Source organism: Cydia amplana, chromosome Z (assembly GCF_948474715.1).
Source record: "Cydia amplana chromosome Z, ilCydAmpl1.1, whole genome shotgun sequence".
In the NCBI taxonomy this organism is placed as follows: domain Eukaryota; kingdom Metazoa; phylum Arthropoda; class Insecta; order Lepidoptera; family Tortricidae; genus Cydia; species Cydia amplana.
The window spans coordinates 37003521-37027368 of record NC_086096.1 but is presented as its reverse complement, the minus strand read 5'-3'; the positions used below and the strand labels follow the sequence as shown (position 1 = coordinate 37027368).

At 38.2% G+C, this 23848-nt stretch overlaps 1 protein-coding gene and 1 long non-coding RNA gene across 2 annotated transcripts in view; both read left to right on the top strand.

Moving 5' to 3' along the window:
- The window catches only part of LOC134661250 (protein vav), a 62445-nt gene extending 57599 nt beyond the window's left edge, over nt 1-4846 (top strand). Inside the window, exons 15-16 of the mRNA XM_063517236.1 lie at nt 450-618; nt 4705-4846. Coding sequence (XP_063373306.1) covers nt 450-618; nt 4705-4779 — 244 coding nt within the window. The 3' untranslated portion in view covers nt 4780-4846. The remainder of the gene's footprint in view (nt 1-449; nt 619-4704) is intronic.
- A 5195-nt stretch (nt 4847-10041) lies between these two features.
- Nucleotides 10042-16514, top strand: LOC134661058 (uncharacterized). The gene is made up of 2 exons (XR_010097923.1): nt 10042-10109; nt 16432-16514. It is a non-coding gene; the product is annotated as an uncharacterized LOC134661058 (long non-coding RNA).
- The last annotated feature ends 7334 nt before the right edge of the window (nt 16515-23848 follow it).

Sequence of the window (23848 nt, the reverse complement as noted above, 5' to 3'; positions counted from 1 at the left end):
GTAAAAACGGGACCCCTCTAAATTCCTCTGTCCGTCCGTCTTTTCGTCTGTCTGTCAGACTTTTCTGAAGACTAGTTGACATTTTCACAGATGATGTATCTCTGTTGCCGCTATAACAACAAATACTAAAAAGTACTGAACCCTCGGTGAGTCCGACTCGCACACGGTTTTTTATATTTTTGTCAAGTGACACAATCTGACACAGTTTATGGAACATTTTTATCCTCCTAAAGCCCAGCAATACAAACGAAACATCCAAAATCGCCACTGAAATTTGAACCTAAACTGTAGGAAACAGAGTTTGCGTTGTTTGAAAATAGAACGAAACAAAGCAAAAGCGACTCTGTTCCAATTGAACATGGTTTAAATTACATCGAACCGAATAGTTACTATAGGTAGGACCTTGGACTTTAGGAGGTTAACAAGTGTAAGCTTGTATTATTTTCCAGTCTGAACTCGAATCTTCGCTGGCCGTTCCGGCGCGTAGTCGCCACGGTGGTGCACGACTTCCGCCCGCTAGAGTCTTCACAGCTGGCGCTGCGGCCCGGCGCCAAGGTGCTGGTGCTGAGCAAGGAGGGCGACAGCCGCGGCTGGTGGAAGGGCCGCACGTTGGACAAGGTACTATCTCCACTGATTTACCAAGGGCCACTTGAATGAATGAATGAATGAATGATAATTTATTCGAAACACACATACACAACAACACTAAAATAGGCTTAAATCTAGGTAAATTAGTAGGTAAGTAACAGTGCTGCGAGGGGTTACAGAAAAGGATAACACTCAGCATGTGTCGTAGCACATGAGTTGTGTTACGACGCTGATTTTCAGTGTACCCATTGACACTTAAAACAAACACAAAACAACACAGAACATAAAAACAAAACCGAAGCAGAATACAACAGAACGTGCAGTTGACACTGTAATTTATTTATAAAACCGGAACATGTTTATTTATAAATATTTGGACAATACATAAATAGATACATATATCACTAACCCACCATTCACTAACACACTAACCCGGGGAATAGAGAAATATAGTAAGACAAGAGTGCTCACTCCATACATCAGTTAGACTATTAATTTCAGTGTCTACATCTAGCATCGAGTAGCGGAACTATCAGTACTGCTACTTGACAATAGATGTAGCACCGACCGGAAAGTCTTATCTCAACAGCATAAGACTTTCCGGTCGGTGCTACATCTATTGTCAAGTAGCAGTACTGATAGTTCTGCTACTCGATGCTAGATGCTAATAGTCTTTTTAGTACTAAAACTGATGTATGGAGTGAGCAATCTATGTATTTTTTTCTCTATGCCCGGGGTTAGTGAATAGTCCGGAGTTAATGAAAGGGAATCCGTACACACTAAAGGAGGCAGTGAGCAACCTGAAGACCTTGCTAGGCTTCGTGGAGGAGGTAGAGTAGGGCTACCTCGTACGTAGAGTTTGCACGACGGATCCGAAATGTATGGGAAGATCCGCGGATCCGGATCCAGATCCGGATAATTTCATACATTTCGGATCCGGATTGCAAACCCAACTGGTACGAGTATCACGCAAAATAGGCACTGTGGTTGTCGATTTGCGGAAAATGCCCAGTATAACTATCTAACCCGGGGTTAACCGGTTAAACCTGGAGTTACAATGGTTCCAGTACATTTGGACACTGAGTTAACGTTAACCCAGGGTTAGTGGGATGGTGCAAGTGGCGCTAAAGAGAGCGTTGGTGTCCCGATTGATAGATTGTAAGGAGCTTACGTGAACTGTTAAGGGCAGCGCAGTGTTCATTGGTGTGATGCACGCCTGCAGTCCGGTGAAGTCCTTACAATTGGCTTTCGGGGCCAACTGAACTGAACTTTAGTACTTAATTAAATTTCAGAATGTTTACTATTTATATTAACTCACATTTATAGAAATTTATTTTATTAACTTTATTTACCGGCGTTTCGACACAGGTGTGTCAAAACGCGAAAGTTTTAAATATTATATGTTTACTACTTTTTCTTTAAGAGACTTCAGAAGGCCTTACAAGCAGCAACTACTATACTTTTCTAGACGAAACCAACTAAAATATTTTTTTCTCAGGCAGTCAACTACGGGAACTTATAAGTCGATTTACTACCCATTGTCTTAGAAAATAAAAGCAAATACATATAACAAAACAATGGAAGGATAAAATTACATAGAATGGCTTTCTAGAATAACATTTAGTCATACTAAATCATTATATGCGATGCAAAGCGAATAACGTTTTTTGAGGACTTTTAGGTTTAGTCGCAGCAAGTTGCAGGAACTGCTTTTAGCAGACTGATCAACGTCACTCAGCTGTGAATTATTGAACTTTTGCGAGACAAAATGATGCTGTTATTTTTATTTTGCATTGTTGTTGTTGCTCTGCTTAATGTAAGGTATCTTTGCAAGGATCTGCTAAGCGAAATTTGAAGCAAATTTAGATTTTTTGTGTTTTGCGGTTTAAGAATTTCTTTCTCCAAAAGAAATACAAGAGAAATATAAACAAACATTATATGAATTATTTACAAAGTGCATGAATAGCATAAAATGTTTTCTAAGAAAAAACAACCTAATAATAATATATGAATATGAATCGGTAACTTTTTTGTTTGTATAATCTGCAAAGTACCCGCTGATTATGGCATATATAATATTAGTGGGGATTATTCTTAATTTGCATAACATGTTGTTGCTCTGCGTATTGTAAGGTAACTATTCTAAGGCCGACTTACGTAAGTAAAACTTACAGGTGTAAAGGCGGCCTAAGTATATTGCAACGATTCTGCTAAAGCTTTGGATTCCTCCGAAAACGGTGCCGTCATATGACGGCCGTCATATAGCGGCAGCAAAAGACGACCGTCTTTACGGTGGCGACATGTGGGAAGTACCACGGCGTCATAACACACCGTCATCCACCAAGGTCAAAGCGGCAAATTTGAAAAATGTAGGCGCGATGGGATAACGTCCCATAGAAAATTTGAATTTCGCGCCTTTTCCTACTGACAAGATTTGCTTGATCATCTATAATTTACTTTGAGGATGAAATATCATCAGAAGAGGAAAATAATCGTAGTACGGAATCATTTATTCAAATCTCGTGTCATTTATTCCAAAATGGCGTCACCGCTATCTAATAAAACGTTCACGAAACTATCGACAAGGTCATGACGGCCGTCATCTTACGTTACGTTGACAATCAACGTAACGTAACGCCGTCTAGGAAACCGCGCCATCTTGTTTACATAGACAACGTTCTAGTGACGTCAGTCAACGCTATATAGCGGCCGTAATATGACGGCACCGTTTTCGGAGGAATCCAAAGCTTAGCGAAGCTTGTGAAATTCATATATCTGCAGCCCAACGCCATAAAGCCAATTTAGACTCTCGCGCGAGCCACGAGACGAGCCGCGAGCCGCGCCACGAGAGGCGAGTCCACCGCTTACACTCGCGTTCGGCTTGTCATTCGGTTATAAACCTTATGCCGTACCGTTAGTGTTTAAATTATATTAGCTCGACGAGCTTGCGAGCCACGAGACGAGCCGCGAGCCCACCGCTTACACTCTCGTCTCGTGGCTCGGCTCGCGGCTCGTGTCGTGGCTCGCGCGAGAGTCTAAACCGCTTTATAGAGATGATAACAGGTAGACATTAAATAGAGCTCTTAACTTTTTTTATGGCGCCTCCTGTTTGCTGTGGCTATTGCTATATACAATACACTCTCAGCTTGTACAGTCGCCATCAGATATGTCGGAGCGGATAGGGTGTTCACAAAATCTGAACACGCACTCTAACGCCTTGACAATAGAGGCGTGTTCACATATTTGTGAGCGCCTTGACCGCTCCGATATATCTGATGGCGACTGTACACGAAATAATAGATTCATGTTAATTATAAGATTATGCTGTTTTCGAAATAAAATCCCGCCGTGTTTCTTCTCGGGACAGAACGCTGTAAAAAACGGGGGTAATTTCCCCTTTGACATTCATAGGTGCAATATATTATATTGAAAAAATAAAACGGAGTATAACTATGTATTACATATATAATATATCGTCGTCTAGTAGCCACAACACAAGCCTTAAGCTTTGGATTCCTCCGAAAACGGTGCCGTCATATGACGGCCGTCATATAGCGGCAGCAAAAGACGGCCGTCTTTACGGTGGCGACATGTGGAAAGTACCACGGCGTCATAACACACCGTCATCCACCAAGATCAAAGCGGCAAATTTGAAAAATGTAGGCGCGATGGGATAACGTCCCATAGAAAATTTGAATTTCGCGCCTTTTCCTACTGACAAGATTTGCTTGATCATCTATAATTTACTTGGAGGATGAAATATCATCAGAAGAGGAAAATAATCGTAGTACGGAATCACTTATTCAAATCTCGTGTCATTTATTCCAAAATGGCGTCACCGCTATGTAATAAAACGTTCACGAAACTATCGACACCGTCATGACGGCCGTCATCTTACGTTACGTTGGCAATCAACGTAACGTAACGCCGTCTAGGAAACCGCGCCATCTTGTTTACATAGACAACGTTCTAGTGACGTCAGTCAACGCTATATAGCGGCCGTAATATGACGGCACCGTTTTCGGAGGAATCCAAAGCTTTATTGAGCTTACTGTGGGATTAGGTCGATAAATATACGATTGTCTAATTTCTTTTTAAACCAATACCACTTTCCAGGGCGACAACCGCTCCGGCTACTTCCCTAAAGAGTGTGTCCGCGAGGAGCCAGAGTGTATCGGCGCGCTCGACTGATGTCAGCAGTGCCTCGCCGAGCGCGCCGCGCCCGCGCGAGCATCCGACGACGACGCCGCCGACCTAGTGTAGTCAGTCCACTTACACGATGTTATGCGAGCCTGGTACTTGAGTGCGATACAGTATTGCTATTTTACAGTGATACGGTGACCTAAAGTGGTCTGTAATGAGAAAACTTGCGTCTAGATTACTTTGATGACTACCTTCGAAGTTATGCGAGCCTGGTACTTGCGTGCGATATATTATTGCTATTTTACAGTGATACGGTGACCTAAAGTGGTCTGTAATGAGAAAACTTGCGTCTAGATTACTTTGATGACTACCTTCGAAGTTATGCGAGCCTGGTACTTGCGTGCGATATATTATTGCTATTTTACAGTGATACGGTGACCTAAAGTGGTCTGTAATGAGAAAACTTGCGTAAGGATTACTTTGATGACTACCTTCGAAGTTATGCGAGCCTGGTACTTGCGTGCGATATATTATTGCTATTTTACAGTGATACGGTGACCTAAAGTGGTCTGTAATGAGAAAACTTGCGTAAGGATTACTTTGATGACTACCTTCGAAGTTATGCGAGCCTGGTACTTGCGTGCGATATATTATTGCTATTTTACAGTGATACGGTGACCTAAAGTGGTCTGTAATGAGAAAACTTGCGTAAGGATTACTTTGATGACTACCTTCGAAGTTATGCGAGCCTGGTACTTGCGTGCGATATATTATTGCTATTTTACAGTGATACGGTGACCTTGGTAAATTTAGGCGAGTGGTACCTATTCGTAATTGAGTTGGACGGCCGTTGCGCTTTCCTGCATCTAGGCAAAGATAATCTTTGGTCTAGATTACTTACATAATTACTGTTATAAGAGCCTGGTACTTGCGTGTGACAGATATTGCTATTTACAGTGAGGTGACCTGTAAACTTATGAGAGTGTATTGCGGGTGGCCCGTTGCTCTTTTCAGTAATAAGAAAACTTCTGTCGAACTTATGTAAGAGACTTGTAATGGTGGTCAACCTTTTCGGTAACATCTAAAATGGTAAATAATCTCAATTGACGGTCAGTCCATCCTTTTTATAGAATTAGCGTATCGCCGGTCAGTTTCCTAATTCCTCAATTTTGCTGATTCAACAGTTTACCTTCTGTTCATTTTCACTAGGTTGACAATTTCGCTAGTGGGTCATTTTCCTAAACCTTCAGTTTACTCTTTCGCCAGTTTTGCTAGGCTTCAGTTTCGTAAATTTGCTAGTTTCCTTATGTGCTAATTTAATTATTCGTCAGTTTGGTCAAATGGTAATTTCCCCTAGATAATCGGTTTCTATATTCGCCAGTTTCACTAGTTGCCAGGGTCTTATAGTCGTGTTTCGGTCAGGTTTCGGTGTATCAAATATACAAGGTGATTTCAGGGTCGTGTGGCAAGTAGCAAGAGACCAAGGCTTGATGCAGAATCAAAAGATGAACCTATTGATGCTTCATTGATGTTTCTAGTCACCTTATTAAATGTTATTTTAAAACTATTATCCGACACCATACAAAGTTATGTCATCTGCTATTCTCCTGTAGGTACAGTCAATAAGACATGACTATGTTTTTTTTAAAAGAATACGGCAATGTGATTTAAAAATATTAAACTTACATTTCGTGACTTTTAGCCGAGTACAAAAATATGTCTTGTATCGCCTTAAGATCGCCTTAAAAACAGCTGGGTTCCTAGTTTACTACGGAACCCCAAAAAAGTAGCAAATCATAAACATGACGAAATAGCAAAACTGACAACTTAAGATAATTGAGGAATAAGGAAGTTTGCGACTCAAGAAATTGGCGAATTAAGAAACAGTCTAATCATTAAACTGTTGAATCAGCAAAATTGACGAATTAGGAAACTGACCGGCGATACGCTAATTCTTTTTATAGACTGACCATTAATGGAGCTTAACAACGAATTTTGTACATTGTTCCTGGGGCCCGTTTCTCCAAAGCTTGTAAGTTGTAATACAAGTGGAAGTCCTTTTCTAACAACAGCTGACAAAAAGTGACATCCGCTTGTATTACAAGTTACAAGCTTTTGAGAAACGGGCCCTGTTCCAATCTATCGCACGCGCATAATTATATTATCATCCCGATCGCCAAAGTGTCATTGAACGCTCTCATCATGGACAGGACGGTAATATAATGACTATTTAATGACGCGCTAGCGACAGACATAGTCAATGTACAAAATTCCTCGTGTTAATCGTCCTTTCTTTACCACTAACTCAGGCGGTGGGCTAAAAAGTTGCGCGCTGATTTTCTTGTAGGAAGTCGCTGAGTTTTTGGATTAAAAATAGTTTATATATAACACTTACTTCCATAACATAAGGCCTGAGATACACTTGTAAGTTTTACTTACGTAAGTGGGGACAAAGCTATTTGTTAGAATGAGATAACGGTATTCATCTCTCATTCTGAGATATAGCTGTGTCCCTACTTACGTAATTAAAATTACAATACAAGTGTATCTTGGGCCTAATACAAACTAGTTTGATGCAGCCTTCTACTAGTCCGTAGCTATCAATAACTTCATTCCAACCGCATCTGTTATACTGTAAATCTAAGGCTTCTTGTAGTAAAAGTTGGGCAAAAGAACTGTCCGATCCCACACAAATAATAAATACTAGACTATGACCTAGAAATGTCTTGTACAAGGACATTTTCCTTGCTTGACTCCAGTGGTCGAGTCTTAAAATGGTACCTTACGTATTATATATTTATGTATTTCGGAGCAACAGCACATGAATGAAATAAATGTTAAGTATAACGTATACGTTAAGTGTAAATTACACGTATAGTGTGAATATGAAAAATAGTAGGTGCGAAAAAGTAATTTTTGACTGTATTCCTTTACGCAGGTTTGAAAGGAGTATTGTCATGATTACCAAAGACTGTTTATCTGCATATAAAGTTACGTTAATCATTTCGCTTCTTTTATATTCGTGAAATACGAGTATCCTCCTAAGGCCTACCGTATAAAAAAATGCCGGTTGAAAATTCAATAGCGAAGGAATTATTGTATATCTTTTGTTCTGAATAACGAATCAAAAGAAATGCAACTCTGCTCCATTTGAAAAAGGTTTAAATTGCATTGAAGAGATTCGTACTACAGGTAAGACCGTGGACCTTACGAGGGTATATTAGTACAGTCTTTACTAGACTTTTTTTGCTGAACGTAACTCATATAAAGATAAACAATCTTTACCATGTGTCAGTCTCTGATAATATTATCAGGCCTAAAATACTGATGAAATCAAATTCTAAATACGTTTAGATAACGTAAACATAATGCAATCTCGAAAATCTTAAAATATACAATGCTTGTTAGTGTAAAGTTATATTTTTAATGTGTACGAAGTGTAGATAAGTGTGTATACATAGAATAGTTTTATTGAACTATTTAATTTAGTGTGTAGTTGGTCTCTGATGTTTTTATGTTGTTTTTGCACTTAGGGATGTGTTTCAATGGTGCGTACATGCTTTAAATATTAGTGATTAAGACGCGTGGTCCTGTAGGTATGAGCGGTTGGCATGGAAATATACGGTTTACCCTTATAGTTGGTAACAATTGTGGAAAAGATGAATTAATCTTTTTCTAATAGAATTGAGTTAGGTAGACTCCGACCAAGCTAACTCTGCATGACATTTGAAATGACAAAGTGTATCAATATCAATTTTCTATGAAAATTTGACAACAATGACAACTTTTCACTTTGTTTTGTTCAAGTCTCTACACGGGCTTTATATGTATTTTAAAGTGATAAAAAAATATAGAACGCTCGGAATTGCGAATTCTAAATGACGAGATACTGTAAAAAATAAATTAATTACTAGTACCTACCTATAGCATAGAGAAAAAAATACATAGAGTGCTCACTCCATACATCAGTTTTAGTACCAAAAAGACTATTGTCAAGTAGCAGTACTGATAGTTCCGCTACTCGATGCTAGATGTAGACACTGAAATTAATAGTCTGAACTGATGTATGGAGTGAGCACTCTTGTCTTACTATATTTCTCTATGCCTATAGATAGATTCAACTTCCTAAAGATCTTTCAACGGCCTGAAACTAATTACTTTATGAGTTTGGCGCTCTTTAGAATCGTCTGTATGTGACTGTTTATACAAAACGGGATAATAGCTCGTGGTGAATATGACAGTTTTGACAAAAACCTATTTTAATTAGTTTTTTATTTTCAATTTTAAACACTATTAAGTTAAATTTAATTAAAGGTATTGATTTAATGTACAAAATGACAGCATTTATAATAATTTTCAAGTAAAATGTGGCCATGACGTGCGCTAATTTTAATTAAAAAAAAATACAAATTCCCCTTCCAAACTGAAACCACAATATAACACAAATTAAAATTATTTCACAAAATAATTATTTGTTTCTTATAATTTCCCTTGCCATGCCAACTGCTGTGGGGTGAGCGGGGAATAGGTCAATACATTATTAGTAACATTAAGTCCTTGGTTTAGCAAACGCTCATTATAGTAAAAGCCTGTGCTGTGCACACCGGATGCGTGACTTAATGTACAAATTGTTATGAGAGACGGCACACCGCCTGCGTAACGTGTGCGTGCACGTCTACGCACATGCAGCCGGTGTGTTTGTTATACTACGTATTCTAAATGTAGATAGCAAAAGTTAATTTGAATTGAACCTGTCTAAAGTAATATGCACTGACTTTGATAGAACATAGTGTGGCAGTGTCATTAACTACGCTTCCCCGCCTGCCCCACTTAGAATGTAAGGAAGACAAAAATAGTTAAGATCGGTTTTCCTAGGATAGCGGTGCCGTCATATAGCGGCCGTCTCCATACTAAATAATACGGCTAAATATGGATGTCGTAGTATTTGTATGGAGACGGCCGCTATATGACTGCACCGCTTTCGGAGGAAACCAAAGCTTTAGACTTGAAATTTTATTCCATTATACATGACAACACTGTGCTCAAACTCTCTTAGCCCTTTCTCTCTCTAAATGTGCCATTTTCAACCAAAAGGGTACTTACTTATTGTCGATTGTCAATTAGGCGCTATTTTAATATGGCTTCATGTTGAAAACAACCTTATGTGGTACCCTGTTTTGGTTGAAAACGTCACAAATGCTTATTATGCGATAAATAAACATAATTTTTATGTCCCAAAATGAACTGGCGTTTTTAGAAATCGTTATAATTTCAAGGGTCTACGGTATTCGAGAAATTGCAGGTTCATCCTGCCAAAGATACATTGATAGAGTAAGATGCGTAAAATCTAAGACAATTTCGTGCTTCGAATTCGACAGGTAAACGAGATGGCGCTGTACAGCTCCATACATTTTGCGGTAACTCTTGACTGTTACGGTAACGGTAAGTTGACATTTGACAATTCAGTGAGCGCATAACATATGGCGCAGTACAACGCCATCTGTTTTGGATGTCAAACTAAGCGGCACGTTTTTTCTTAGATTCTTTATTACAATCAATTCTCTTTGCCCTTATTGACCTGAATTTTCTGAACGCACTCTTCACTTGAAATATATTCCAATGACAGTAACTCAGTAAGAAATAATAAATAATAAAATGAATGCACTTTAAGCAATACCAAGTTCTAAATGTTTAACTTAGTACAAATATATTCTTAGACTAGATAGGGTATAGCTTTGCGTGGCGTTTCGTTTGTGTAAAAAGGCTTACCTTGTGTAATTTTTAGATTCTCTAAAGCCAATTTCAGGTTCATCCTACCAAAGATACATTGATAGAGTAAGATGCGTAAAATCTAAGACAAGATCGTGCTTCCAACTTGACATAGATGGCGCTGTACGGCTCAGTACATTATACGGTATAGTACGGCTCTTCTGAGGTGAACTTTTCGCTTCAAACCGTAATCTTTCAAACAAAGGCCATTGTCTCTATTATCGCAAAAGCGCTTGCTCCCGACTTGGCACGTGCCAGTACAACATTCATATTGAAAAACAACCGGTATCGTCATAGTATTAAGGTTCAAATTTAATGTCACTGATATTCTATATATTACGTTTTGGTAGTGTAGGACGATAGACCGCCCCGAAGCGATACGGTACTCATATTATTTTGATACTTAGTGTGGTGTTAAAAATGAAACACGGTTATTTATGATAAAGCGTTGTATATTTGTTATATAACAAAATCTAAGGTAACTATGTAAATTTAAGATTAATAAGTTTAACATAGGTATAATCAAAATTTTTCCGTGTAGGTATATAAACAGTTATACGTACTACTAGATAAAATCGTGTCATAAAAAATCAGATATAATCAATTTCTTTCTTATATTATAACCGACCTTTCTTCTGACCGTTGACACGTGACATTTTGTTAGAAAAGCTGTACGCTTCAAAGCTCCACGTTTGCCTTATCAGTGTTTTTATTGTTACTATGCGTCGGCATCACATCAGAGGTGCTAATTTCACAGTATCGTTATTTTAAAGATAAGAAAAAATAACAATGCTTGCAGCTGTACCTTTGTAAATTATTACATTTACCACCGCAAGCTAATAATTTAAATAAAACAATATAATAAATAACCGCGTTTCATTTTTAACACCACACTAAGTATCAAAATAATATGAGCGCCGTATCGCTTCGGGGCGGTTTATCGTCCTACACTACCAAAACGTAATATCTAGAATATCAGTGGCATTAAATTTGAACCTTAATACTATGACGATACCGGTTGTTTTTCAATATGAATGTTGTACTGGCACGTGCCAAGTCGGGAGCAAGTGCTTTTGCGATAATAGAGACAATGGCCTTTGTTTGAAAGATTACGGTTTGAAGCGAAAAGTTCACCTCAGAAGTGCCGTACTATAACTCAAGTTATCAAAAATTTACGTTTGCATTCGTAAGTTAGCGCGGTGGGTGCGTGAGCACACATATGAAAATATGCGACAGTCAGTGTACAGACAGACAGTGTCATCTTTCGGCAGTCAAGTAGGTGGCATGTTTTTTCTTAAACGTTGCTTCTCTATTACAATCAATAACAGTTTGCTAAACCTGTATTCATTGTGTAAATTATTAAAGAAGTTTAAAAATAATTTACACTACTTACATTTTTATTATTAAATGTGGTTATGTGACATTACATTTATGTTTAGTAACATAATCAACGATATTACCTCATTAAGGAGTGTTTAGATTACATTGAGTGTGTGTTTATGTGCGAAATGTTTATACATAAGAACAAGAAACTTAGCTGCTGTGAAAAGATAAGAATAGCTACTAATAAGCAAAAAACTAAAATTAGATTTTCCCTGAACGCACTGTGTTAACATTATTTACACGTGTTATACTTTTTAACGATTAACACGTTTTCTTGTCGGGACGAAAAAATTTACTAAGAGTTTCCGTTTACTGCATACGTAGATATTAAATTGTTATAATATAAATTATGAAGTAAGTTTAAAAGCACCCGTCATAAAAAGCTGCATCCTCATTTGCGTCTAAATCAAAGATGCATTGATAGAGTTGAGTAAGATGCGTAATATCTAAGACAATTTCATGCTTCCATTTCGACAGGTAAACGAGATGGCGCTGTACAGCATAACTCTGATTGTCAAGTTGACGCTTGACAATTCAGTGACCGCAAAACATATGGCGGGCAAAAAATACATTCAATATTAATTTTTGTGCAAGAGTAAGCCTTTTTATTAACAAACTGAACCATTATGCATTGTAGGTAAATCGCAATAATTCAATATTAACCTAAATATTTTTTATTTCTTTATTATATTTCATGAAAAATGTACCAATTACTTTTTTCTAATATTGGTAAAAGTAAAAGCTAGTAAAAGAAAAGTAATGTCCCCAGTTCATACATTTTTAGTCCGATTTTTGCATACATTACATACAAAATGTACGTAAAGTAATTAGGACACCAAGACACCTTCAAGAAAAGAGCGTACTTCCATCTTAAACGCCGACAACGTCCTTGTAATCCCTATAGTGTCCATGGGCTACGGTCTGACGGTAGTTGCTTACAATTAGGCGATTTTCCTGCTCCTTTGCCTCCTAAATCATAAAAACATTTTTTGAACTGAAAACTTCTTTAGCGGCGCTGGGCACTTTTTTGAGGCGGGGAAAAAATGATAAACTCGAGACAGCGTAAGGCGATCACGTGACCGTAAGGTTTAGATGGCCACTCATTTAGATGGCATTTAAATAAATAAAGAAAAAACTCAATGACATTACATGAAAAAGGTTCTAATCTTTTATGGGCTGAAATACGAGCTTTATATCACTCAAATATAATTCAATAAAGCTACATCGTGATGAAATCGCTAATAAAAGTGAACTCTAGTACTGGTGAATAAAACTCAAAATATCATGACCAAATATATTTAGATGCGAGGCCTGCAACTTTACAATTTCTATTCGAATTTTAAACAATTAACGCTCCAAATTTGAATTTCGAATTTTAAACAAGCTCACTGACCAGCAATTTCGGAACTAAAGTTTTTCAACAGAAAGGAGGATGGGTCAATTATACATAGTGCTGCAGACATTTTGGACTAGTCATTAAGTTTTCACTTTTGTCGGCACTCCCGGAGTGCAACCCGTTGTTTTTATCATACAGTGCAGAAATTACCTGATTGATACATTATACATTTTTTGAAATAAGTAAATGGTACTTTTCGAATATGCCCAACGATGTAACAGAAATATGTTTTTGTGTTTTTGTTTGCGACGTCACTGTTTTATTAATAATGTATAAAAGAAATATATGATAGAATATAATATGGCAAAATGCTAACTCGTGACTTGACATAATAAACTGACAGATATTATAAAATTACATCCCGTAGGTGTATTTAATATGTTAGTGACACCGCAATTGTTTTTAAATGTATAATTGCTAAGTAGAGTTAAATAATTGCACATTATTATATATGGCAAATGTCTATTTTGTTACATATATAATATAACATTATGCTTGGAATATAAATCGTAATACATACATGTTAGTGCTTATGACAATTTTAGAGTGACTGATACAGTTATTGGCCACTATTAACAATACGGTTTCTTTCTGATTCGTTAGGAAAGGCCAATTACTATAGCAGTCACCCTATACTGTTCCAAGATATATTTCCTTCCTCCATAGTTTAGGCAAATCACATACATATTAAATAACTATAAGACAGAAATATTTTTGCTAGCTTACATATAAAGATTCCCCCACTAGTTACGTCTCTTCCGCACATTGTACATACCCCTATTTATTATTGTTAGCGTTTAAACCGAGTTTAAGAATGCATGTAAAATATGAGTTGAAATATGTGGTATGGAGATAATAAATAGCCCTTAATACATTCATTGCCACCCAGCCAAACAAGGCATCAGCGCCAGGCCACAAAAAATCTTCATATAAAGCTGTAGTACCACGATCCCGACTATCGGGTCGCCCGGCCTGGGAACGAAATTATAAAATACCCGATAGTCGGGTGTTCGGCACTGAATGTGTTAAGAACTGTAGTGCAGTCTCACGTTTTAGCCGAGATACATATGTGAATGAAGACTGTCGAAACTCCATACAAAGTCGCGAGACACAAAATTGGCTTAACGCTTGAACACATCGTGTCGGCGGATTCTCTGTTCGTAGTCGCTTTCCTCTACTAAGTGGGAAAACGCTGGGATCGGCTACGAGCGCAGCGCTACGAATACGTTGGCAGTGGTGTGTTAAGAGTCATACGGACCCGTAGCTTCACTCGTCACTGACAGTGTCAAAACTGACATACACGCTATCGAGAACGTAATTTACTTTATATAAATCTCGCTCGCACTAATATGAAAATACGAACGAGATGCATAGAAAGTAAATTACGTTCTCGATGGCGTTTATGTCAGTGCCAAACTGGTGGTAGCCAAGTAGCCACACTGAGCGTAAAACCATAATGATCAGAAACGTGACTTTGTCTGAAGATTGCCAGTCTTAAATTGGTTTGTCTCTGTGTTTTGGCACTGATTTAAAGAATAGAATAAGGTGCCACAGTACATTACTGTATATAAGTAATGCTTCGGACTCTCTTGCTAATTGTAGACACATACTGCCGCATAAAGTGATGCTAAGTAAAATTTACTATATACCTATGCATATGTAATCGATATGCAACTCTAATTCAAGCGCTTAAGGTCTGTTTCACTGGATTGCAGAACTGGTCAATTTCGATATAAAATGGACGACATAGATGTATGATTTATACGAAATTTTGTTTACGGCTGCTGGTAAACAAATTATATTTTAAAATGTAAACGCGGTAATATTTTTGCGCTATCATATACCTATTGGTTAGGCGTTTGCGTTAGATAGTTAATGCTGACGTATAAAGGACAATAAAGTGTCCAGGTTATTTCGAAAATGTCCGACGTTGTGAACGTACTAGAGTCATTGTTATGATGTTGACGATTTTTTAGTATTAGTCTTTCCAGTGGACATCAAAAATAAACTGGCTCAATTTTCCTTTAAGTCTAATTTTCTTATTTTATCCCTATGACAGACTATAAGATAAAGGTTTTAGAAAAATGTAGCCATAACGTTCACTTACTGTCCACAGAAAAGACGCCGATTTTCCCGAACGTTTTTGACCCAAACGACAAAGTTTGATAACAACAATTCTTTTTTGAAATGGCTGTTGTTTAGTAGGTCCAGACTTAGCTAAGACGGACTGTATGTTTTTTACACAAATTTTAGGTACAATTTGACTCTATTTATCTCTATTCGCTTTCATTAGATAGATTATTATAATATTATATATTCAATTTTTACCTAAATACGACTCTCAAATATAAGCTAAAATAGTGATATAAATAATGGTATATTTTTGAAAAATATGGTAGTGGCATTTGCAATGTTAATATGCGCGATTTGTTCAGAAAGATGTATGCTTAGCCGACAAGTTACATCGTCCACACAGTTAACTGACAATTCTTAATCTTAACGGCGGTCGTAACATGCGGTTCCTGAACACATAATAGAAAGCTTATGTGTGTAGATGAGACAGTGTATGTAACTGTATATAATTAGGCATATAACACACTCGTGTGGTGTTTTTAAAAACTGGCTTTCTTCTCGGTTCATAAACTTATTACGCCTTTCATCATGTATTAATTAGCAAGTCATATATACATATATACAACTAGTTTAAACTATAAAACACATCCAGTCTCTATTATTTTACGAAGTAGACAATTGCTATAAGTCAGCGTTGCATGCCACTTCCAATTTAAAATATAATAAATAAAATAAATAGCGTCATTAAAAACACATCTATAAATGTTAAATATTGATATTTTAATACTAAATATATATTTCAATACCTTTCCTTATGGTCACCAACGGAAAATAGGTCAAATCTGTCATCAATATAATGTATAGCTGGTCAACCAAATCTTGACAGTAAAAAAAGGCGCGAAATTCAAATTTTCTATGGGACGATATCCCTTCGCGCCTACATTTTTCAAATTTGCCGCCTTTTTCTACTGTCAAGATCTGGTTGACAAAGTATATTTTGTATGACCATTTCGTTCGACCAAAGATATATTGATTGAGATCGTAAAATCTAAGACAATTTCATGCTTCGAATTTGACAGGTAAACGAGATGGCGCTGTACAGCTCCATACATTTTGCGGTAACTCTGATTGTCAAAAGTTGACGTTTGACAATTAAGTGACCGCAAAACATATGGTGCAGTACAGCGCCAGTTTAGGATGTCAAACTAAGGGGCACGTTTTTTTCTTAGACTTTACCTCTCTTTTACAATTTACAATCAATTCTCTTTGGTTCGACCATCAATTGAATTCGAGTTGTGAAACTAAAAATTATAAATTCTTAAGATACATACATAGTTAAACGTATTTCAATTAACTGTCAATAGGCAGGGTCGGTCACAAAACTTATACCATAGAAGGTAGCATCCTATAGAAGTGGTCTACGCGTGCCTCCGTGAGGGACAAAACATATAAATTCGACCAATCATAGCGTCGCATTGCGCCGCTATGATTGGTCGAATTTATTTGTTATGGTGGGCAACAAATAAAGTCGACCAATCACGGTGGTCAATTTACGGTGGGGAATAAAACAAGATGTGAGACTGTGACAAGGACAAACAATAATAGCGCTTTCGCTGCTACTCCTAGTGAAAGATACATAAGACTATCCCGTTCTGTCAGTTATCCCCACCACTCATGCCCAATCCAGTTATACTAGATTCATGACTTATACACATTTTATTGACCACCTACCGCCTTTGGTTTGGCAACACTGGCTAGAGCCGATCAGGGTGCGTAGCCAACGTGCCAATCGTTGCGTTTCGTTCGCTACGGAGCGTTAACGATTGCACCTTGGCTACGCACCCAGAAGTGTCCAAACATGTCTCACTAAGTTTTGTGACTGAACCTAAGTTGTTATGTAAAAAATATGAAATATAAATACATTGTTGTGGGTATAGATATATATTTTTTGTATTCAGTTGGACAGTGTGTGTGTAGGCAAGGATTGTGCTTCAGATTCAAATTATTTCGTCATAAGGAACGAAATCATAGTTTTGTTTATAAATATTATAAACACGTAACATATTTGACATCGATTATACTAGGACGGGACAAGGTGCTCAAAAATATCTGAACAAGCACTCTCGCCTTGACAACAGGAGTGTTCAGATATATATGAATACCTCGTTCGCTCCGATATGTTTGATCGCTGTACCTACTTTGTAATAGAAAAAAAAAGCGGCCAAGTGCGAGTCGGACTCGCCCATGAAGGGTTCCGTATTTAGGCGATTTATGACGTATAAAAAAAAACTACTTACTAGATCTCGTTCAAACCAATTTTCGGTGGAAGTTTACATGGTAATGTACATCATATATTTTTTTTAGTTTTATCATTCTCTTATTTTAGAAGTTACAGGGGGGGGGACACACATTTTACCACTTTGGAAGTGTCTCTCGCGCAAACTATTCAGTTTAGAAAAAAATGATATTAGAAACCTCAATATCATTTTTGAAGACCTATCCATAGATACCCCACACGTATGGGTTTGATGAAAAAAAAATTTTTGAGTTTCAGTTCGAAGTATGGGGAACCCCAAAAATTTATTGTTTTTTTTCTATTTTTGTGTGAAAATCTTAATGCGGTTCACAGAATACATCTACTTACCAAGTTTCAACAGTATAGTTCTTATAGTTTCGGAGAAAAGTGGCTGTGACATACGGACGGACAGACGGACAGACGGACAGACGGACAGACAGACAGACATGACGAATCTATAAGGGTTCCGTTTTTTGCCATTTGGCTACGGAACCCTAAAAACTATAAACTAAATTTTCTCTTATTTGTATTTAGTTCTTATCTAGTATATTTATATGTATACACAGAAGCTAGACGCATGCCGTCCTTCTCTAACTTGTCACGTTCTAAAAGCTACATTTGTAATTGTGGGCGTTAACTGCAAGCCGTAGTGTATTACCGTGGTATTCCATCTGTCCAATATCTTTGTCCAATGTGCATTGCGTCTCACTCTCTTATTAAGCAAAATGTGACACGCAAATACACATTGGACCCAGAAATTGGACAGGTGGTATACCACCCTTAGATGGACTTGCATATGGCCTAAGTTGGAATGGCATGTCTACGCACGAGCGTTTAACTATTTCTGAGGCATATGGGACATAAGTAATTATGCAAAATTGAACCCTATTATTTTGAAACAGAGTTAAAAATCATGTGTGTTTAGTCAGACGAACCTCGCCGCCGCCATACGTTATTCTGTCATTTTAAATGGACCTTCTAAAAGCATATCGTTTTAAAATGAGAGCGTAAACTCCATTGTATGAGAGCGGCTTTTTGTCGGCGGTTTCGTGTTTCGAAACATTTGGGAGCGGGGTGTTTGGGGGCAAGCGTAAACCTACAATTCCTTAAAACTTGTGCGTAGACCATAAAGGGAGCGTTATGAGAGCCCTAAAGTGTTTTATTCACAGTAATGTGCCAAAGTCTTGTTTTGTATGCATTTTTCTAATGTGAAAATCATAGACTACCATTGTGTGTGTTATTTTACTGACCGGCGAAATGTGGCACGAAATTCACAAAAATATAATTATGCTGTCGGTTGACATATTTATGAAATAGGCACAATGCACCGCGGGCCTAAAGTGAAGAGTTGTGGAAACTTATTTGTGTTCATTTATTGGACGGTTCTCCGATGGTCTATATTTTATACCATAGACGGTCTATCTATGGTATAGACAGTTCGCAGGTTCAAACTCATTGATTACCGTTAAAATGTTTCAAAATTTTGGTAAACGTTACTGAACTCTTTGACAACATGGGATATAGAGGAAGCAAGCATTATACATTCTCCGCAGTATTCCTTCAAGCCCCCTCCAGACTATGTGCGTGAAACGCGGCGCGAAGCCCCGAACGCGAGTGTGGAGGGGGGTTCAAGTTTGAAATGTACAGTCGACGTCGAATACATGTTTACACTTTTGCACCTTACTCCTTTGTAATAAGACAAAAATTTAAACATAGCTTTGACCTTGACTGTAGGTGAAGCAAGCGTCATTAAAGAACTGTGGTGCAGTTGTGGTATATAATCATTTTCCATCGTATTGGAAACGTATGCGAACGTGTCTGGCTATTTCAGTCAATCTCTGTACAAAAAGTACTGAGGTTGACTGAAGTAGCATGACAAATACGAACGTATCCAAGAAAATACGATGGAAAACAATCATGCACTATAGGTGAACCAGGATCTATTGAGGGTGCGCCATATTGCGGAATTTCACTGGAACTAATTTTTTCATACTACACTGAATTGTCACCCTATACATGAGAATAACAGCGCCCTCTTGACAATTATCTTATATTACTGGTCAGGCTATACATCTGTAATTAAGGCATTACAGTTTTTAACCCCATTTTTCGGTCACCATTGAGCGTGATTTTGAATTCTCGAACCGCCGTTGGAACGTAACATACATTAAATATAATTGTATTTTGATATTATTTATGTTAACGTTTGTAAATACATTATACAAAACATATCTCACTGTTCTGTAGTTATGTAAGGCGGGACTCCAAATAAATACGGTTGGAGATGACATCATTGTTTTATTTCCTCTTTTGACTAACCCTTTGAACGCTTTATAGGTACGTCATACGTAAAAGGGTGTAGCTTTTCAGGGTCCATGTATGCAACCAAATGTAACAATATGTAGCAACTGGCGGTCTAGCATGAGTTGCGTTCTCGCGCGCGAGTCCATACTTGAAGTCGCGCCAGATGCATGGAGTCGCGCGCGAGAACGCAACTTTTGCTAGACCGTCTGGTATTTAGGTATTAAATGGGTATTAAACAAAGATCTCATTCTATAAACGTGGTGCTATTAAAACAAAGATCTGTATCTAAAAAACGTGTGTAGCGTACGCCATAAACACTAGGTGTTCTCGGCGTTCAAAAGGTTAAAATACCTCCGCCGAATACGTTATGCGAAATGGAATTCAGAATAAAGAAATGCCATCATTTTCAAATTTTATTATACAACAAAAAATTCATAAAACATCACTAAACTCCAACGTTAAGACACTTCGTTAGGTTAGGACACTATCCAGAACGCCAAAACTATCTATATTAAAGCCGAGGTACCCCATAGCGGCCACGCCGGCGAGTAATGAGAACAGGATGAAAGACATGAGGTAGTGGACGTTTTCCACCACGCAAGCGTCGTCGTCTGATATCTGCAAATACAAACAAAGGTTAACTGAGGGCCTACCGCCAACTGAGTTCGCAAATTGCGGGCAACTGTCTTTTACCAGGCCTATGGAACTCTCCGCGCAAGCTCGGTTTTATACCTCCGAATCCGTTCCCGTTCACGGTAGAAAAGCAAGCCAGTTGGTTGTCACGCGCGCTCAAGCACGCACGTCGCGTCGCCGCGCGCTCGAATATTATACTAAAATGTATGCACAAGAAATGTCTTCGTCACGAACAAATAACACAACTTGTAGTGTGGATGAATGCAGAAACTACAAAACTAATAAAAAATACAGTTTTTGCTCTTCCGATAGATAGGAAAAGTAGGTAGACATTCTCAATTATTTTTACGATAGCAAGCTACGTAGGTGGTATTGAATTATTGATTCATTGTGCGGTTTATAAAATGGCGTAAATACTGCGTTTACTGCAGGGAGATATGACCTTTTAAAATGTCTCGCAGTCACTCGTCGGAATGAAACGCATATAAACGGAATATTGTAATTACTTATTGCAACTTATCTTGCTCATCTCATGGTTATTTTACGCTATGCTTTTATATGGCCAGTTCTAATGGTAGTTTGACAGTTAAAACTTATATTTGTACCTACCTAAGTAGGTAGGTATCTTCTATAGAATCTATAGTTTAAGCTTCGGCAACCCTAGCGTTGCGTCGGTGCGCGCGGTGCGGGGAGCGACGCGTTGAAGGTCATTCCATTGTATTTTAGTGTAGGTATAAAAACGGTAGGTATTTGCGCTTTCTTTGAGAGATAAGTATCTGTTCGTAAGAACTATTATATAATCTGTGCTTTTACTCCAATTAAGGCGTAATTAGAATGAAAAAGATGCCCAAAATTTGCGAACTTGGGTGTTTGCGGTAGACCCTCTATGGCCTCTGCAATAAACGTCACCGACAATCGCATGCGATTTTAGATACTTTGCGGAATTTGGTCGATTGATTGAATACGTTGCTCCTAGCCAGCAATTGTCTAAAATCGCATGTCATTTGTTGCAACATCTGTAGAAGCCTAATAAGACATCCATATAATTATCCTTAATTAATGCGTCATGAAGCCCCCTCCACACTCGTGCGCGAAGCCGCGAATGTAGTCGGGGGGGTTTATAGCGAACTTCGATTTTCGCGGTTGTAGCCCAGTACCTGGTAGTTGTTAGCAGCAGGATCCTCCTCCGCATCCGGGGCAGCCAGGGGTCGTAGGACAGCACCCATAAGAGTAAAGGCAATACCCTCCGCCCTGGGGTCCTCCCACGAAACCTCCATAATACACGGGCATCCCGAATATCCTTTACGACCTGCTAAAATGAATAAGTATAATTTTTTTAAGCAGAATCAGGACATTAAGCAGTGCGATTTTTCATCTCGTTATTCTATTTTTTTTTGGAAATGAAGTAATGCCAAATGTGATATGACAGAAACGCAGAATATTTAAAAAATTATATGATAAATTAGAATGCCAGTTACATTTAATAAAATCTGATAAACCTCTTTCCACTTTCAATGGCACATACCATAAACCTAGTATTTTAACTGGACCAGGCATGGGGGGGGGGGGGGAAATGACCGAACGGGATAGTCTTATGTATCTTTCAGTAGGAGTAGCAGCGAAAGCGCTATTATTGTTTACGTAAACGTTTGAAGGAAAATCAAATATTTTTCTATATATACTGGATCAACCAAATCTTGTCAGTAGTAAAAGGCGGCAAATTTGAAAAATCGCGGGTTAGCAACACTGTTCGAATAATTCCAAAATCGCGTGTCATATGTGTGTTATCTGTGGAACTGTTTTGTTTACCCCTGGATTAGACTCTCGCACGAGCCACGAGACGAGCCGCGAGCCGAGCCACGAGACGAGAGTGTAAGCGCTGGGCTCGTGGCTCGTCTCGCGGCTCGCAAGCTCGTCGAGCTAATATAATTTAAACACTAACGGCACGGCATAAGGTTTATAACCGAATGACAAGCCGAACGCGAGTGTAAGCGGTGGACTCGCGTCTCGTGGCGCGGCTCGCGGCTCGTCTCGTGGCTCGCGCGAGAGTCTAATCTGCGTATTACATTTCATCGTTGTTCGATGTAGGTACCAAAGAGAATATAATCACTACGTAGGTACATTGCTGCTTTTTGTTCGTTTCCTAGGGATACCATACTTTAGTTTGCTTTACATTGCTACTGACATATCCGGCTTGACAGACTATATTTTAATTTTTTTATTGTGTTAACGTGTTTTAATGTTTAATATCGACCTAATCATATCGTACAAATTGAATTATATTTAGTTACCAAAGATTGGGACAAAATCAAGTGTAAAACCGATTCCTATTCATTCCCGGCTCTCAACAAGTTCAACGACCGAATTGAATTAAAGGAACTAAAAGAGCGAACTAGTTCGTTCGACCGATTGACCGAGAGCGGAGCGCTCTCTGTAGTGAATGAGCAGGCACAAGCCTACATTGCGTATGTTTTGTCCCTCGGCACGCGTATACCACTTCTATAGGATCCTACCTTCTATGGCACATACCTATAGCTGTAAAGGCCCGAATACACAATGGGCCATCGCCGGCCACTCCAAGGGACGCAGCCATGCGGTAGAATGAGATAGCAATATCACTTGCTCCCTCTAACGCATAAATGCGTCCCTTGGAGTGGCCGGCGATGGCCCATTGTGTACTGGGGCCTTTAGCTGGAGTTACTCGCGTATGCATGAATGAAACTTTCGGCATGCCGTCGTTTTTACACACATTAACCATAGAATAACCAAAGTAATTTTTTTAAACTTTAAAGATGACATAAAATTGAATAATTTTATTACGGTTTAGACCAAAGAGTAGTATAATAATATTATATATGGTTTAGACATGGTTTAGACTCACTTGTTTTAAGTCTATGTGTTTTATGACATAAAATATTCAAAATAAGCAGCCAGCATATTATATTTGGTCAACCAGATCTTGACAGTAGAAAAAGGCGGCAAATTTGAAAAATGTAGGCGCGAATGGATATCGTCCCCAAATCGTCCCATAGAAAATTTGAATTTCGCGCCTTTTTTTACTGACAAGATTTGGTTGATCAGCATTATTTAATTTGTGGTATCACTATACTTTAATATCGATATCGATTCCCGAGTTTTTGGTACTTGTTGCATCTCTAGTAAATGTCAGCATAATGTTTTTATTTATAGTCTGTGGTAACAATTTAGCACCACGCACTGTACCACCTGTCAAATGTGATTCGAAAACCCAACGGACGAAACAA